This window comes from Schistocerca serialis, chromosome 7, assembly GCF_023864345.2.
Source record: "Schistocerca serialis cubense isolate TAMUIC-IGC-003099 chromosome 7, iqSchSeri2.2, whole genome shotgun sequence".
Lineage (NCBI taxonomy): Eukaryota > Metazoa > Arthropoda > Insecta > Orthoptera > Acrididae > Schistocerca > Schistocerca serialis.
The window spans coordinates 313,652,880-313,671,857 of NC_064644.1; the positions used below are offsets into that span (position 1 = coordinate 313,652,880).

The window sequence follows — 18,978 nt, forward strand, 5'->3', positions numbered from 1 at the left end:
CAACAGCAGCCACATTAGGTCTTATGAGTCACTAGGATTTTGTTTTCCTCCATCCAGCTCTCCTCTTCTCTCTCTTCTTCATTTATTGGGACAGTGGAAATCTGGTATGACTGACAATCAGTACACAAATTTGCTGACATAAGAACATGGCTTAGGGCAGTTATGTGGAATGTAACCTCTAACATCAGTTAGGAAGAAAGAAGAGAATGATGAAGTCAAAACAATTCAACAAGATATGCAAGAAAGCTACAGAAAAGAGAAGGAAGATGAGTGAGAACTGGCTGGCTAACAGGGAGAATAAGCAGAAAAGGGAACATCATCTCAACATCAGACAGTAGATAATGCAAATCCTGAGAACACGGAAGAGAATATAATTAACCAGTTTATTAGAACATGTTGAGGCAGAGTGCTACAACAAGAATTCAAGGCAACATTTCCAGTGCATCAAAAATCGGAAAATGTATTTCAGAGCCCAAAGTTTTTCATTAGAGATAAGAATGGCAGCTTGATGAACAACAAGGTAAGAACTGTAGGAATAAGGAGACAATGCTTCTCAGTACTTTTGAATCACCCAGACCAAGATGAGATGCTACCTGCAGACATCATGGAGGAAAGCAAAAGATGAAGAAAAACAGAGAAGTGACTGAAGAAGATTTGAAGATTGCTATTAAAAGACTCAGAAACAACAAGACCCCCATGAGAGAACAGAACAGCAGCAGAATTAATCCAAGAGGGAGGGGAGAGCTTGCACCTAGAGACATATAAACTGATCTAGCTCTTATGGAAGAATGAAACACTGCCAAAAGAATGGAAATTGGCCATAATACGTCTAATATACAAGGAGGAAAGCAATATGGAATGTGGTAACTACGGAGGCATCAGCTTGTCGAATGTAACCAACTATGTACTGTCTATCACTATCCTCAGAAAATTACAACTATTCATAGAGGACAAAATGCAGGAATATCAAGCTGGCTTTCAATTAAACTGATTGACAATATCACATTCTTGCCATAAGACAATGTATGAAAAACAATGTGAATATGATAAAGATATCTACAGCCTGTTTGTCAATTTTCAACGTGCATATGGAGGCATCTGCAGGAATAGCCTATACAATGCACTTTGTGTCTCCAGAATTGCTGAGAACCTAGTGAGAATGGTGCAAACTTGTAAGGATGGGTCAAGGGTAGCACTGTGTTTCTGAGGTCACAATGAAACATTTGAGACTGAGATAGGTCTCAATACGAGGAAGGAAATGCAGTGGAAATGAAATGCATGTAATACTCAGGCACACATTCAGCTCAAAATCAGTATCAGCAAATATTAAGATGAGAATATATAACACTGTGATATGCCCAGCAGTCATGTACAATTAAGAAACATTGAGCATGAATAAACAAGAAAAGGAAAAACTATTTATATTTAAAAGAAGAGTAATGAGAATGATATGGGGACCAATCTTAGATAAAGGAGGAGGAATGAGATATCTACCTCTTGATACAACAACACCCACTATGACAGAAGCTGAAGAGCAGGAGAATCAAGTGGGCAGGCCATGGAGCCCATACACCAGACAACAGACAGATGAAGAAAGCACCTAAGGGGAAATCACACACTGAATGCCCTACAGGACAACCTAGGCAGTACTGGATGAATGATCTAGTGAATAACCTGACAGCCCTCAGACTTCAAGACCCCTGGAAGAAACGAGCACAAAACAGAAAGGAATGGAGGCAGTTTGTGGAAGCAGTGCGTTGTCTGCACTGGGTGTACACGCAGACAAGGAAAAAAAATTCTCGCATTTCCCGGTTAAAAATATACTTTCTCCGTCTTAAGTGACAGTATACTATTCCTCAGGACTGTAAAACTTATCAATCCCCTGAATGGTTATGGTTTTATACACCGGTGTAGAATTTCCCAGCACTTTAGAAAACGAAACTCATGGAAAAAAAAAAACAGGAAAGATGTCTGATGTGCAGCAACATATACACTGCATATTTTCGTATTATAAAAGTATAAATTTGAAATCCACCAAACACCACATATTAATTTGTGAAGCATTGAAATCGAGATTGCAATGCGCTTTTGTAAGCCAGTCATAGCTCAAGGCACTTGATCTCGCCAGCCGATGACAGCGGATATTCAGAGCGTAGGACACATGATGTAAGTCAGCCAATAGCAACATCACTGTTAAGTAGTTAGAACATACAAATAGGAAAAGGTGCTGGTTTAAATTAATATCCATAGTGTTGCTACAAGAAAAGTAAAGCTTTCACATATAATATTGGTCTCAAAGATTAATAAGCTGCAAGAGAATCTAAGCTTTTCACATATAATGTTGATCTTTTTTGTGAGTCTTACACTTTAAGATACATCACACAAATGTGCCATTAAAATTTTTAACAGCGACATAAATGTCCGATCTTCTGGGTTCAAAATTATTCTAAACGGTCGTCCTCAAAGAGTTGATTTTAAAATTAGAGTCAAACGCTCTGCCAGAGAGTGCCATATAACAGGCGTCACTGCACTAACGCAGCTAAGATGACGCAGAAAGCCCTTACGTGTAAAATGTTAAAAGATCTTAAATTATGTCATAAAAGAAACAAGACATTAGAGAATACTCCAAGAGCATCGGAATTTCGTGAACCACACAAAATGCATAATTCAGATTAAAGTGCACATTCATGTCCAAATTCGGATGTAAATTTTCTTGGTGTACCAGTACTGTATAATATCCTGTTTGGTTCTTTACTATGGCATAAAGCCATACGCGCTAGTAGATGAAAACATGCACTTGAAATGTAGTGAACAGTTGAAAGTAGGCAATGGTGTGGAATTAAACACGTTGTTTCAAATAAATTGACTGCCTCAATGGAAAAGATTAATAAAAGACAAATTTCTTTAGCAAATCGACAAAAATAACTTCATTGTTCTGCAAGGCGATTAATGCTTGACTGCCAAAAAGGTGGAAATAAAATAAAATCTGAAACTAATAACAAATTTTAGCCTTCTGTAATTAGGTGAATGTATTTTAATTCACTTGATAGCTCCCAGCCCCAGAAATCTGTTTTGTTTTCATTTGAAGTAAGAGCTATAAACGACAAGGACACATCACAATCACTAAATGTAAACACGGGTCGTGTGGAGACTACCCACCTCCCCAATACAACTCAGACTGCTCCGTGCATCAGCCCTGGACCTACGATATTTCCAAACCAGGGCAATACTAGATAGTGGCACCTCCCTCCCCCTCGAGTGTTTGAGGTAGATATACATAATCTTGCTACAGCTTTACGTGGTGTGTTTTCCTTTCTGGAAAAGGATCTATTAGCTCATCAAAGTTTGTCAAATGTTTTGCTACATGAAAAAACAAAATGACACTGTCTAATACTGAAAAGCTATATGCGATTGCAGGCTTTCTCCGCGTATTTCAGCTACGAAATCTTCACGGGTTATCAGCCAAGTGGCGTTGTCTTCTAGTCGCAACATTTCAATGGATTGCGTATCCATCATCTTCAGGCGTATCCATCATCTTTGCCTGAAGATGATGGATACGCAGTCCACTGAAATGTTGTGACTAGAAGACGATGCCACTTGGCTGATAACTCGTGAAGATATCATAACAGAAAAAGCTCTTAATACAAATAGTAGCCGAGACTGTTGTGGTTGATCGACCAGATTACGCGTATTTTGTAATTGTCTGCTAGATAAAACGAAATAGGCCTGCCTAATATTGCAGCAATTGTAACATACACCAAATAAACTAGGCTGTTTTGGCACAAATGGTCATTTTTATAACAAGACAGAATATAATTCATGAAGTACCAATATCAAATGGCTATAAGGCCTACTACAAGCAAAAAGTTTTATGTTAGGAAATAGTTTCACATTTCATTCATACGCTCCAGCTTCTGAAGCGTGAGATTGAAAAGCAGTAGTATGAAATTTTTATATAAATTTGGAATCATCATATTCTTCCATAATTTGTGTGAGGATTCTTCTCCTTCCTCGTTCTAACAATCAATCTTCTCATCACTAATTCTGTAACAATTCCTGCCAGTGTCAAAATTTATTCTCCAGTAACTTCACTAACCCGGACACAATCACTGGTTTAGTTATCTTGCGTTTATTCTCCGGTTAGGCATTATTATGTGTTCGTACAACACATTTTCTGCGCTACTCCCGGAATAGAAATTAAGCAGCTGGTAGCTGGGGCCTGTACAACTGGCTCTTACTAGTGTAGCAGTCTCGTCAAAAATTTTCTGTCAAAATTTCATTTTCTTGGATACACTGAGAATATAATATGTAATCTTTCTTATCTGTTATTCCTGTTAGTCATTTATTTCCACTCTGGTAGTCTGAATCTATGGATTTTGCTAGTAATTGTAACAACGCTGATCATTCCCAAACCCAGTCAACCACATAAACAGTGATAGGCATTCACCCTTTTGGCTTTATTCCAGTCAGCTTGTATAGCCCCGTCCCCTTTTGTCTGCAGGAAAGTTTATTCCTAGATGCGATGGGGATTCCCCTGGCAGAGACATCATATACACTATGCACGCATAAAAAGATCAACTTATGATTCATTCAGAAATCAATTTAGAATTTGTTCAAAAACCAGCAGGGATGCATTTCAAAATCATATGAGTAATTGATAGACCAACATGCGCAGGATGCTCGGCGCTTTGTGAAACAAGGTCTTTTTCCTCAGGAGTATGAATCCCCCTCTGAAATTGCCACCCCAGTTTGATCCCCGACCCTTAGATTCGAGCCTGTTGCGCATGCGTGAATCTGGCGGCTTAGGCGAGCCAGTAAAATTTTTCCGGGTAGCATTTGGCTGCTTGCTGCTATTGCTTATACAGCTAACTGCCACACTTCTGTAGCCAGAAGCAGGACAAGGTATTACTCATACATGACTCAGCTGCCACAACTGGGCATGCGCATGAGCTCACTCACAACTGCTCGAACAAATCTAATGTAAGCAGTTGTGATGTCATGCTCATCAGAGACACTTTGTTGTTATGAAGCATTGCATAGTCTTCCTAAAGCCTTTGACACATTTTACTGTTGGCAGACACTTGAATGAGCAGTGTTTTGTTGTTGTATATGGTGCATTTCCTTTGCAACTTGATTCTCGTTTTTTTTTTTTTTCTTTCTCTTGTTCATGTTTTATTGCTGCAGTATTATTTTGCAGTAGTGAGATGTAGTAATATCCTTTGTTTGAGTACTGGTTCTTACCAGTCAAAGTCACAAAAATTGAAAACAAGAACAATGAAAAATTCATGGAATTCTAAAAAATTCCGGTTTTCTCCCGGATGAAAAAATTCCCAGGTTTTTCCCGGATCTACCAGGTCGTATACACCCTGTCTGCAGAGCCTGTGACCTCTGGAAATGTATGTATGTAACATCAGTTAATAGAAACCTCTATTTATCCACTAGGGCCACTAAAGATAAGACAACATAATTAAGTCTTGTTGATAGAACTCAATTGTCTGGCTGGGTCTTGTCTTACCTATCCAATACCCCAGAGAAAGAAAATGCTAAAGCTTTACTCAAGATATAGAATTTTTTTTATTAGTCTCTCACATTATATATCCATACCATTATTAGCCTCCAATGACACTGACATACAAGAAGAAAGATATATGATTCTGAACATCACACAAGAGTCGTTAAGTGTTTATTACTTCATAAGGAAGAAATATCTGGTCCCAAATGCAATACAACATTTCGTTAATGTTTAGACACTACTGAAGAAGACAAACACAGGCAACACCTCTCTACTGACTTCAATAATTCAACCTAAAGCTAGTTACCTCAAATAAAATTACCACCTTAAATTATGGTTAGTAGATGACATGACTTACTAATGTAATAGTAAGGTATTTAAAATCAAAGAGACGTCCAAACAAATGTCAACAAATCATACAGATAAAATTGCAAATTTTGTTTGCCTATTCTAATTTTTTGAAAATAAAAATATTTAATACGCAGATTCCAAGAAGCAATTATAAATTTCAATAAATGAATATGAAGTAAAAGAGAATAAATTTATGAGAACTTATGAAAGTGCTGTGGATTATCGTTATCATTTTGTTTGAGAATATCATGAGAGAATTTGGTATTATAAAACAGATCAAGTATTCAGTACTGAAACTACATTTACTGCATCCTGCCTACCTGTCAGTGCCTATGGTAAAATGTACATTGCCAGCTAAACTCCTAGAATCAGCCTGGAAATCATCATCCTGTTCTTGTTTTCCTGCCTCACTGCCAGATGAGTCTCCTGTTTCCTTCCACTGCATGTTGTCTACGATACCTGAAAAAAATAAAAAATAAAAATTGCTGCAATCACAGTCTTTATTTTACAATCTAAAACAGTATAGTGATCAAGCCATGAAGCTCACATTTTTTAGAATCTGTTTTAAAAGTGGTGCCAGACAGCTAATATCAACTGTGAAGTCATTACAGAGGTTATAGTACTACAGTAACAAGGATACTTTAATACTGTTTAGTGCATTTCAGCCCACTCCAGTTCGTTGTTATAAAAATTTAAGCTAATTCATTTGAGAAAACAAATTATATAGAAATACAACATACTAGGACATACAAACTCAGGGACAATGCATAAAGAAACACTGTGACATACAACCTACTGAAAACACGACTCAGAAAAGATGAAAAAAACTATTGAAAATGAGCATGCAGTAAAACAAAGACAATACTATTCCAGTTATCAAGCTGTTAATACACATATTAGAATGTGGGATGCCCTTGCAAAACACCAATATATTTGAAGTAATACTAATAATGTTTCTGGGATGTGAAAATTCTAAACTAATTTTGAACTGTCAATAAAACTCTGTATAGCACTCTGAGCAAGGACATGTAATGGTGGGCACATTTGGTATTTCATTTCTGTGAAGTGCTCAGTACTCCTATATATAAAAACCATTTAGCGCATTAGTCAGCGAGAGAGCGCATTAGTCAGCGAGAGCAGTAAGAAAAATACAATTGAGCCACTGCTGACAAAACAATGATCCCATTCTTTAAAATCTAATACTATAGTGTGTGTTTTAATAATACATTAAAACCTGACATAATCTTAATTTGCAACAACAATATGAAAATACACAGCCCATAAAGTGGAATAAAATAAATATTTGCAAAAATTTTAGCATCCAGAGAATAGTGCAAATGAAATCGAAACTCAGAAGATATGTAGTATGGAACACTGGCAACAGCTGATTAAGACTGAAGGGAGATGGCACAATATAGATCTAGAGGCGACCTACCAAACACAACCAGAAAAGTCAGTTTTCCATCCACTACAATCAAGGATATGCCACCAAATTATATGGAAACATAAAAGTAGGTGTCAGTATCCCTTGTCGCCATCAAACAACACAGTAACAGTCAGCTAGTGAGACTGGAGCAGAAACATCAGTCTCCAGGAAATGGATCTGTCATACTACAACGTTTCAGCTTGTGCATGGTATGATGCTAAACTAATATGTGTGTGTGTGTGTGTGTGTGTGTGTGTGTGTGTGTGTGTGTGTGTGTGTGTGTGTGGACCATAAAACTTTGTTCAGAATGCTGGCTTGACTCTGAAACAAAAGAAAGATTAGCATTTAACTTTTCATAGATGACAAGGTCATTAAAAATAGCCAACCTTAGGAAGGATAGGACAGGCAAGCAAACTGGTCACACCATTTTAAAAGGAACTGAACCAGCAATTGCATTTAATGATTTTGGGAACCATAGAAAACCTAAATCTGGTTGGTCAAAGACAGATCTTAAATCTCACTACTGTCGAATACAAGTCCAGTGTCTTGAGCACTGTGCCGCCTCACTCAGTGAAGCTGCAGCACTTCGAACAGATGAGGAACAAGCTTCAATGACGGTTTGACACTGCCAACTATGGAATGGAGTGGTGACATGTATACTATTCATTTATTTGTCAAGTTCAGTAGATCTCATCAAGAAGGAGCACCCTCAGGGATGTAGAATTAATCAAAGTATACATTAACAAAAGACAAGGGAACTGCTAAAATGTAATTTGTATACTGTTTTAATAATGAACTATCACTATACTGCTTAATGCCATTCTTGCATAAGATAGCAAAATGCAATTGAGTAAATTCGAAAGAAATATGCTATTTGGAAAGGGTGGGGGTGGGGCGAGAAAGAAAAGCTGATGGCTCCTCAATTATACAAGGGCAGATCAAACATAAATGGTATTTTATTTTTTATTTATATTCATTTATTGAAAAACTCAAGACAGTTCAGTTTTCCACATAGTCTCCTGCTTTGGAAATGCATTTGTCCCAGTGTATGGGCAGCTTTTTGACAACCTCATCATAAAAAGAACTGGGTCATGTCACCAGCCAGTTGCGCACGTCATCTTCCACTCTCTCCGTCATCTTCAAATCGTCATCCTTCTGGAGCTTCTTTAAGCAGTCTGAATGGAAATCGCAGGACGATAACTGCTGGCTGTAAGGAGGATGATCAAGTGTAGTCCAGTGCATTTCCTGTAGCTTGGAGAAAGTTAGAGCCGCAGTATGGGGTTGTGCATTGTCGTGGAGGAGGATGACCTGCCGAATCGATTGGTCTCGTCTTTTGCAGCGATATGCAACTCTTGCCTTGTTCAACAGTTCGCAGTAATAAGTAGCATTGATTGTGCATCGCTCATGCAAAAAATCAGTCAGCAAAATGCCTTGCTGATCGAAAAAAACGGTTGAAAGAACCTTGCCTGCTCACAGTCAAGTCTTGGCTTTCACTGGTGCTGCCTCCCCTTTCCTCCGCCACTCCTTACTGGCTTGTTTGGATTCTGGAGTGTACCAGTAAACCCATGTTTCATCGCAAGAGATGATCTGACTCAAAAATGCATCACCTTCTTCTGCAAACCTTGCTGTAAGCCTCTGACAGACCTCCGAAGGTCTAAACTTCAGATTTTCGGTCAAAAGTTTAGGAGCCAAACTGGAACACACTTTAAGGAACTATAGGGCATTTGTGACGATTGCTTGACAGCTCCCATAACTGATTCTGACTTTTTGTGGAATTTCTGATACTCTCACCCATCGATCGTCATCAATAATGTCTTTAACCGCACAAATATTTTTGTCTGTAATGCTGGTCCACGGATGGCGATCATGTTACTGATTTTCCACACGTTCTTGTCCTTCCTTTAACTTTTTATGCCAGGCAAACACACACGTCCTTGATAATTTTTTATCACAGAACTGTGCAGTCAATCTTTGGCAAATTTCTGTTGCTGTAACTCCTTCATGAGCAAGAATTTGATAATTATGCATTGTGCAGTGGGAGAGTGCACCTATCGCTCAGACATGGTGAGTGTTACTGATGAAACGGCGGGAAATATCTAACAGCACACTCTCCTCACTTCTAACGGTCCCGTCTAAACAGGGCCAGTCCTACCAACTGTTAACGTTCAGGAACAGAAATCCCCTTTATTTTGATCCCCCCTCGTACATACAGCAAATGCTTACTTGCTATTGGAAGCTCATTATTTACTTGATTACATTGGTATCTTTTGACAGAAAATATTTACTTACATCTGTACAAACCAAGCCTATTTACAGTACATTTCCACTTGGCTTGTAGCTTTACTATACACACTGCTACTTGCCCCGTAGCACAGAATTTTTCAATCCCTGAATCTAGATATCCTGATAATTAGTAGAAAGTATGGCTAATGAGGTACATTTGTGATTTTCTTTTGGATTGGTTGGATTCCCAATTTCTTGCTGTATGTTAGATGGAAGTTTGTTGAATATTAAGCCACCGAAGTACGTCTCCACTCTAATAATCCCTACAGAAATGAGGTCAAGTCTATATGAAAATTATTGTCTTGTGACAATCTGACTGACAGTTCTGCTGAGGCTGATTTTTATTATCAGCAACAAAAACTAAATAAAGCATAAATGTTTTGGGCAGTGAGTGCAAAAACTCCAAGATCCTTAAAAAGGTTCATTACTGACTACTGCTCAGGAAACACTTTATTAACTTTAGGTGCATTGCCCAAGAAGATAACCCTATACAAAAACAGGCATTGGAAATATGCGAGATAAGCCAACATACTTGCCTTTCTCTCAACACAATGATAAATGTTTTTTGGCGCGAAGAACACTGAACAGAACTCCTTGGTCAGTTTATGTATGTATCAACTCCAATTTAACTTGTTATCCAATTGAACCCCCCACAGAATTTTACACATTATGTTTCATTCAATGTATGGTGATTAACATCTACTCCTGGTACCAATACCTAACTGAAACTTAATAATATCAGTCTGTGTGAGATTAAGACTTAAACTGTTAGCTATGAACCACTTGCAGGCCTGACCATATAGCAACTAAGTTGTCTCTCCTAAGCTTGAGGCCCAGTACCGAACCTTGTGGCAACCCACATGTTATTTTCCTCGATTCCGAGGTTAGTTTCATGCCTGTGATACAGACTGACAATGAGGACCTTTGCTTGCTGTCATGAAAGTAAGACTCAATCTGTACAAGATGGATGCCATAACAATTCACTTTTCCCAGGCAGTGAACCATTACAGTGGGGACATTGTCATGGTGCCTTATCTAAAACTATTGGGAACATGTGTAAGACGGCTGTGTGTCCAAAGACAAAGTGTAGGTGCATTAAAATGCAGACTGATAATGTTAAATTAAAATGAAGTATTGATTGTTAAAATAAATTTCTTGGAAGGATTAGAGGTCACAGAAATGAAGTTATAATCAGGTGTAGGTCTGCTGGTAATGACTTGAGGATAACTGGAAGCGTTTGTTAAAAATGTCCTGAGAGTATGAGCAGAGCTCCTCCCACCAATTCGGATTTTCCTCGCAAGTCTTGTAATGTTCTGTCCATGGCTTCAACTGATTTTTTACATGCCATTGTGCATTTATCCCAGAACTTGCTTTAGAAGTTCACCCCATCCAGATTCTCTTGAGATTTTACATGCCGGGAATTGTTCTTTGGCTATATTCAACAGTAGTTGTAGGGTGGAATGGGCAGTCCATCTGCCTTCTATAAGTGTGGCTGCAATGCCAGATGATGCCAGTGCAAGTAGCTTGTATTTCTATCAGAAACAGATTTATTAGAAACTTTTTCCAGTGTTGCCTGGTGCGTCCAAGTGAATAATTAGACCAATGTTGTTGTCGCTCTGGTCCATGATAAAGTTATAAATTTCCTTTTGGTTGTCGTCGTCGTGAGCAATGTATTGAAGTACTTCACCCATATTGTAGCTTTTTTAATTTTTTTAATTTTGAAGTTTAGCACACGGTACCATATTTTCATGATGCTTGCATCCCAAGTTGTACTAAGGTCGGGTTGTTTACTGGTAAACATTTATCTTCTAGTTGAATGACTGTTTCATTGAAGATGTCATCGCTGACAGATGTTCAGTTAAGGAAAAGCTTGTCAGACTTGGTATAGTATGTCACCACTCATACTCTCTTTGAAAGAGTCCCAAAGATGTTTGGAATTGATGGGTTCCATGTTGTTACAATTATGGCAAATAAGTCTATCATTTGTTTAACTGATGTTGTCAGTGAGGCTTCTTGTGGTGTTAATTCAACAGTGGTTGTCGTTTTCCAGTACAGTGCTTCTCTGTATATCTAGAATAGGTAGCCTTCAATGAGCTTGAGATCTGTCAACATTCTCCAGATGTACTGCTACATGTTACACAGTTTGTGTTTGTGTATGGAAAACTGAAAATGGGTCCTGCTGCTTTATTACTGTTGGTGTTTCTTTTTTAGTACATGAGGATCTCGTCGTTTCTGTTTTGCTGTTCGCTGTCTTTGGCTCTTTGAAATACTGCCACGTCACTGCCTTTGTTCACATACCTACAGAAATATTTGATGGATTTCAATGAATTGCAGTATTCTACATTTATGTGTGCTTTAAACATTTTTGGAAAGTAGTGTGTTATATGGTACTACCCACTGATTATCTATTTCCAGTTTGTTGGTGCACGTATTCATATTTTTGCTGTGTAGCCATCATTTTTGGGTGATCATCATCTGTGTTTGGGATATCCATCAACTCCAGTTTGTGTGTCATCCAAGTATGGTTTTGGGCATTTTTTTGTTGTTGTACATTTCCCTCACCCATACATGGCGAATTTGGGTTTAATGGCTCGCATGGTCCATGAATCACATTTTTCATTATTATGTCATACATGCCGAATCTTCTTGTTGATTGGAAAATTCAGCTTGGACGATTTTGTTGATATCTGTGGGGTGCATTCTGACGTGTAGCCATATGAGATTGTGTGAATGAGGCAGTCCCCGTTTTTGTCATTTGACTGTGTACATCCAGCATCTAATGGTTCCAAAGATGTGATATTTTATTATGACTTCAGTAAATCTCATTTGTTTTTGTCGGAAAACTCGGGCTATTATGTCATGTCAATGCATGGGGGCTAGGCTGTAGCTTAGGTGGTCTTTGATTTCTGGCCATGAATGATGAGCTGCATGTGAATGTTATGAAGCAGTCAGGTCATCCATATTTTTTTATGTACATTGGGCACCTTGAGTGTATTTGCGCATGTGTCTCAGACTTCCTACATATGATGAGGGTAAAACTACGATTGTTCTGAGGTTGTCAATGTTTCCATCATTTATAACTGCACTTCTAAGGTGGATGTGTTCTTCCATGTGTAGTTTCTTCTGGTTCAGTCTTGCGTAAACCATTCATTCTGCTTCTGTTTTTGCATACATATCTACCACGAATTGTTGGAATAACTGTCAAGTGTTGAGAATGTGACTGTATGTTTCATTGTCTCTGATCATTAAGAGGTAACCACTGAACTTCTTGGAAGTGACTTTCTTGTTTGTTTCAATGCCTGTTTTCGGGTTAGATTGTTTCGCATCAAAATGATACTCGTTCTTTCCAGTCAGAAATATTAATGGATATTGGAGGGCATCATATGAATGGTATGTCTCTGGCATGTGTTGTTGTCCCCTCCTCTTCATCTTGTACAATTATGTCACGGCCTGCATTTTCATGGTCCATAATTACGATTGCGACTTCAACTATCTGAGATGCATTAAATTAACATTCATGTTCTCCAGGTGGTGTTTTGTTGGCTCGAATAATAACTTTATAGTCATCAGACAACATACGGTCTAAAGCTGTTTTGAATATGTGAATCAGTTGATTGTATCTGTGTAAGATCCTCTGTACATCTTCAACTATTACTCATTTCAATCCACTGTTATCTGTGCATCATTAATCAATTTATGTTTCTTCATTTCCGATGAAATATACTCGCAGAAATTTATAGTCTTCATTGGGTAGTGGTAGTAATGATCCCATGGTGTGATAAATTTGTCCTTGGATAAATAAAAAAATTTGATTTAATCTCTGTGAATGTTGATTGAAATGACACCCAAAGAAGTCATTTAGAAGCAGGCATTGCACACTTTAATATTTTGAAGAAAGTGTTCTGATTCTGGAAGATCCCATTATGTAATGCAAAAATTCCACTTCCAATGGTGGAATTGAATTTTTCCAATCATGTAACGGAATACTGATGTTTCTCTACTGAACTATTTTGCATTGAAAAATTGGCAACTGTTATCCATTTTTACGATTACAATGTGTTTGTGTTCGAATCATAGTGGAATGTTTCATTTGTTAGGTTGTACCGTTTACTTGTCCTCATATGTGCTCTTGTAGGGTGATATTTTCATGGATGGCTGGAGTTTGCAGTCTTTATTATAAGATTGAATTCTTGATTCTTCAACTCATCCATTTCATTGTTCTTCAGCTTCTCTGCTTCTCACAGTGCTCATTCTCGTTCGTTACGAACTTAAACATGCATCGCGCTCTTCGTCTGTTTCAATTCTTCGTTTTTCTTTTTGTTTTCACCGTTTTGCTTCAGAACTGACAAGATCTCCTCCTCTTTTACATTTGGGCATTGTCTAAAATATAAATCAAATCAACTTTTTATTAACAAATACACTAAGTACACTTTTCACTTTCCACACTATTTTTTATTTATGCTGTCACTGCATCACTTTGACTACTCACACTTCACTATTAGTTTCTATCCACTCACTGCACTACTTTTTCATTTCCTCCCTTCATCACTGATAAAAACTCACATCTGTATACACGACGGGTTTTGCTTTATATACTCCTACCAAGGGGTAGCCCCACCAATGGTGAATTCCAGAACATACCAAAAAGGCTTCGAATGGTCCACCATGTTACAGGACATTTCACAACATTTGAGAGTGTTCTGGAATCTTCCTAAATATTCCAGACTATTCCCAAACATTCCAGATCATCATGGAACTCACTGGAACATTCTGGAATGTTGTGGAATGCTCTTGAATACTCTTGAATGTTTAAAAATTTCTAGAGGGCGAAACTTCCTAGCTCTCATATCTTCAAAAGCATGTCCTTAAGGTAAAAATGAGAACCTTCTCCATGAATGGAGAATAGAGGTCTACTACACCATGTAACTCCCTTGATCGTACCAGGACTCATTTATGAGTTTTAGCGGCACACACGTTGTACACTTACTTCCATAATATACACTTACTGTACGTTAATTTGTACAAAATGTTCAATTTGACTGCCAATGACATTTTGCTTATAAATATAGTTGCAATTTTAATCATCTTAAATTAACCATGTCCTTTGTGATGATGGCATTCTCAAAAGTAATCACAGCATCCAATTTGTTTTCATCATAAAATCTGTGATTGATAATGGAGGTTAGTCATAGATGTGACTCTTTGGGGCCACAAATAACTGTTAGTCAGCAGAAAAATTTGGTATCACTGAAGCAAATGTTTAAAGGTGGAATCGAATAAAAAACGATTTGTAGAATGCCAATTTTGCTTGCAAACATTTAGGGGAACTAAGCAGCAAAGATTTCCATGAATAGGTAGTGGTAATAACATTTTTTGGTTCTTCATGTGACATTTTATATCAAGAAAATTTTTTGCAATTTTGGTTGGCCAGAATCAGTTAAAAATACATAAATTCTCAAGATGCCTGTTTCAAATAAAAAGAGGAAGAGTCCGAGCACAAACTCAGGCTGGCAAAAGGATACTGACCATGTTCTTTACAGAGGAATCATCCAGTATTTGCCGCAGGCAATTTAGGGAAGCAATGAAAGCTAAATATGGATGTCCAGATGGGGATCTTAACTACTGCCTTCCTCTACACAAGTCCAGTGTCAAAATCAGGGTGCTGCCTGATAGTCAGGTACGAACAGCACATTCTAGTATAATTTTCCTTATACCTAGTAACTAAAGGTATTTTTGCAATAGCTGTAATGTTTCTTCAACTTTTCCCAACTCTGAATTACTCAGTTTAGAATATCTGCATATGAGTAACTTACTAAATAAATATAACTCCATGAAGAGTACAAATAAAAGTAGTTTTTCTCATGTTTAATGTCACTCAAACTGAAACGAGAAGAAGTGGAGTGCTCAGAAGGGGAGGAGGAAAGAAAATGAAACTTGATGGATTGATAGAGTAGGTGATGTTCTTTCAGTGATTACAATATTGAATCAAATTTACAAAGAACTTGGCTGTATGAGCACACTTATCAGTATGACATGGCACCACCTGTGTGCTGGATGCTTGCACTGACTTGTTTTGGAAGGGTGTCATAATTTACTGTCTCCTCTCCTGAGGCCATCTGGTCCATAACTATTGCAAAACTGGTCCTTGATATCCTGGAGACTTGCACTTAGAAGGTGTTGAAGTCCGAACTGGCCCACACATTTACTATGAGGGCAGATCTGGAAATCCTGCTGGCCATGGGAGTGTCTCAACTTCATGCACAGATCATGAAGACATGTGCCATGTGTGGATGAACATTTACTGTTGAAAAATGGCCCACGATACTGTCACATGGGAAGTAACATAGGAGGACGTAAGATGTCTGTGACATATTATTGTGCTGCTACAATTCCCTCAATCACTACCAGCCTTGACCTGCAGTCATACCCGACGACTCCCCACGCCATGACACCAGAAGTAACATCACTGTGCCTCTCCAAAACACTAAAGAAGGGAACCTCTCAGCATATACCCAGTGCTTGGTGACGATGGTCATCCGGGGTGGGGCAGAAGTGAGATTCATCGCTGAACACAGTACGCCCTTCATGAGCAGTTCATGCGTCACTGTCACAGCATCATTCCAAAAGCAGCGATTTCTGTTTGCTAATGGCAGCCTACACATGGAGTGGCAATTCTCTAGTCCGGCTGTTGCTAGTGTTTGACCAATGATGCGAGATGACTCAGAATATTGCTGGGAATCCATTACTTGGCCTCAGATGCAGGCACTGATATGACGGCAGTTACAATGGCACTGGTGCACAATACTGTGATCCTACGTCTACATTTATAATCCAAAGCCAACTTACGGTGGTCTTTTTACAAGGTATACATAGGAGCAAGGACTACATGATCCAGTCACATCGATGTGACAATTGTCTATGTTTAATGTAAATGACTCAGATTAGATGTAGATTAAAACTGAAGAAACTGCAAAAAGGTGGGAATTTAAGGAGATGGGACCTGGATAAACTGACTAAACCAGAGGTTTTACAGAGTTTCAGGGAGAGCATAAGGGAACAAATGGCAGGAATGGGGGAAAGAAATACAGTAGAAGAAGAATGGGTAGCTTTGAGGGATGAAGTAGAAGGCAGCAGAGGATCAAGTAGGTAAAAAGACGAGGGCTAGTAGAAATCCTTGGGTAACAGAAGAAATATTGAATTTAATTGATGAAAGGAGAAAATATAAAAATGCAGTAAATGAAGCAGGCAAAAAGGAATACCAACGTCTCAAAAATGAGATCGACAGGAAGTGCAAAATGGCTAAGGAGGGATGGCTAGAGGATACATGTAAGGATGTAGAGGCTTATCTCACTAGGGGTAAGATATATACTGCCTACAGGGAAATTAAAAAGACCTTTGGAGAAAAGAGAACCACTTGTATGAATATCAAGAGCTCAGATGGAAACCCAGTTCTAAGCAAAGAAGGGAAAGCAGAAAGATGGAAGGAGTCTATAGAGGGTCTATACAAGAGCGATGTACTTGAGGACAATATTATGGAAATGAAAGAGGATGTAGATGAATATGAAATGGGAGATATGATACTGCGTGAAGAGTTTGACAGAGCACTGAAAGACCTGAGTCGAAACAAGGCCCCGGGAGTAGACAACATTCCATTAGAACTACTGACGGCTTGGGAGAGCCAGTCCTGACAAAATTCTACCATCTGGTGAGCAAGATGTATGAGACAGGCGAAATACCCTCAGACTTCAAGAAGAGTATAATAATTCCAATCCCAAAGAAAGCAAATGTTGACAGATGTGAAAATTACCGAACTATCAGTTTAATAAGTCACAGCTGCAAAATACTAACGCGAATTCTTTACAGACGAATGGAAAAACTAGTAGAAGCCGACTTTGGGGAAGATCAGTTTGGATTCCGTAGAAATATTGGAACACGTGAGGCAATACTGACCCTACGACTTATCTTAGAAGCTAGATTAAGGAAAGGCAAACCTACATTTCTAGCATTTGTAGACTTAGAGAAAGCTTTTGACAATGTTGACTGGAATACTCTCTTTCAAATTCTGAAGGTGGCAGGGGTAAAATATAGGGAGCGAAAGGCTATTTACAATTTGTATAGAAACCAAATGGCAGTTATAAGAGTTGAGGGGCATGAAAGGGAAGCAGTGATTGGGAAGGGAGTGAGACAGGGTTGTAGCCTCTCTCCGATGTTATTCAATTTGTATACTGAGCAATCAGTAAAGGAAACAAAAGAAAAATTCGGAGTAGGTATTAAAGTCCATGGAGAAGAAATAAAAACTTTGAGGTTCGCCGACGACATTGTAATTCTGTCAGAGACAGCAAAGGACTTGGAAGAGCAGTTGAATGGAATGGATAGTGTCTTGAAAGGAGGGTATAAGATGAACATCAACAAAAGCAAAACGAGGGTAATGGAATGTAGTCGAATTAAGTTGGGTGATGCTGAGGGTATTAGATTAGGAAATGAGACTCTTAGCCGGCCAAAGTGGCCGTGCGGTTAAAGGCGCTGCAGTCTGGAACCGCAAGACCGCTACGGTCGCAGGTTCGAATCCTGCCTCGGGCATGGATGTTTGTGATGTCCTTAGGTTAGTTAGGTTTAACTAGTTCTAAGTTCTAGGGGACTAATGACCTCAGCAGTTGAGTCCCATAGTGCTCAGAGCCATTTGAACCATTTTTTGAGACTCTTAAAGTAGTAAACGAGTTTTGCTATTTGGGGAGCAAAATAACTGATGATGGTCGAAGTAGAGAGGATATGAAATGTAGACTGGCAATAGGAAGGAAAGCGTTTCTGAAGAAGAGAAATTTGTTAACATCGAGTATAGATTTAAGTGCCAGGAAGTCGTTTCTGAAAGTATTTGTATGGAGTGTAGCCATGTATGGAAGTGAAACATGGACAATAAATAGTTTAGACAAGAAGAGAATAGAAGCTTTTGAAATGTGGTGCTACAGAAGAATGCTGAAGATTAGATGGGTAGAGCACATAACTAATGAGGAGGTATTGAATAGAATTTGAGAGAAGAGAAGTTGTGGCACAACTTGACTAGAAGAAGGGATCGGTTGGTAGGACATGTTCTGAGGCATCAAGGGATCACCAATTTAGTATTGGATGGCAGCGTGGAGGGTAAAAATCGTAGAGGGAGACCAAGAGATGAATACACCAAGCAGATTCAGAAGGATGTAGGTTGCAGTAGGTACTGGGAGATGAAGAAGCTTGCACAGGATAGAGTAGCATGGAGAGTTGCATCAAACCAGTCAGGAGTGAAGACCACAACAACAACACAACAATGTAAATGTGCAATAACCGCTCACAGGTAGCAGCATTAGCAAAATAGGGTACACAAAAGATTGTTGCACAGAAAACAGTGCAGTCATTGTCATAAGGTGGAAAT

General features: G+C 38.6%; 1 protein-coding gene across 1 annotated transcript in view; it reads right to left on the reverse strand.

Annotated features, from left to right (window-relative positions):
• Nucleotides 1-18,978, reverse strand: part of LOC126412130 (stromal interaction molecule homolog) — a 134,823-nt gene that overhangs the window by 18,885 nt on the left and 96,960 nt on the right. Inside the window, exon 12 of the mRNA XM_050081572.1 lies at nt 6,184-6,322. Within this exon, the coding sequence (XP_049937529.1) occupies nt 6,184-6,322 (139 nt within the window). The remainder of the gene's footprint in view (nt 1-6,183; nt 6,323-18,978) is intronic.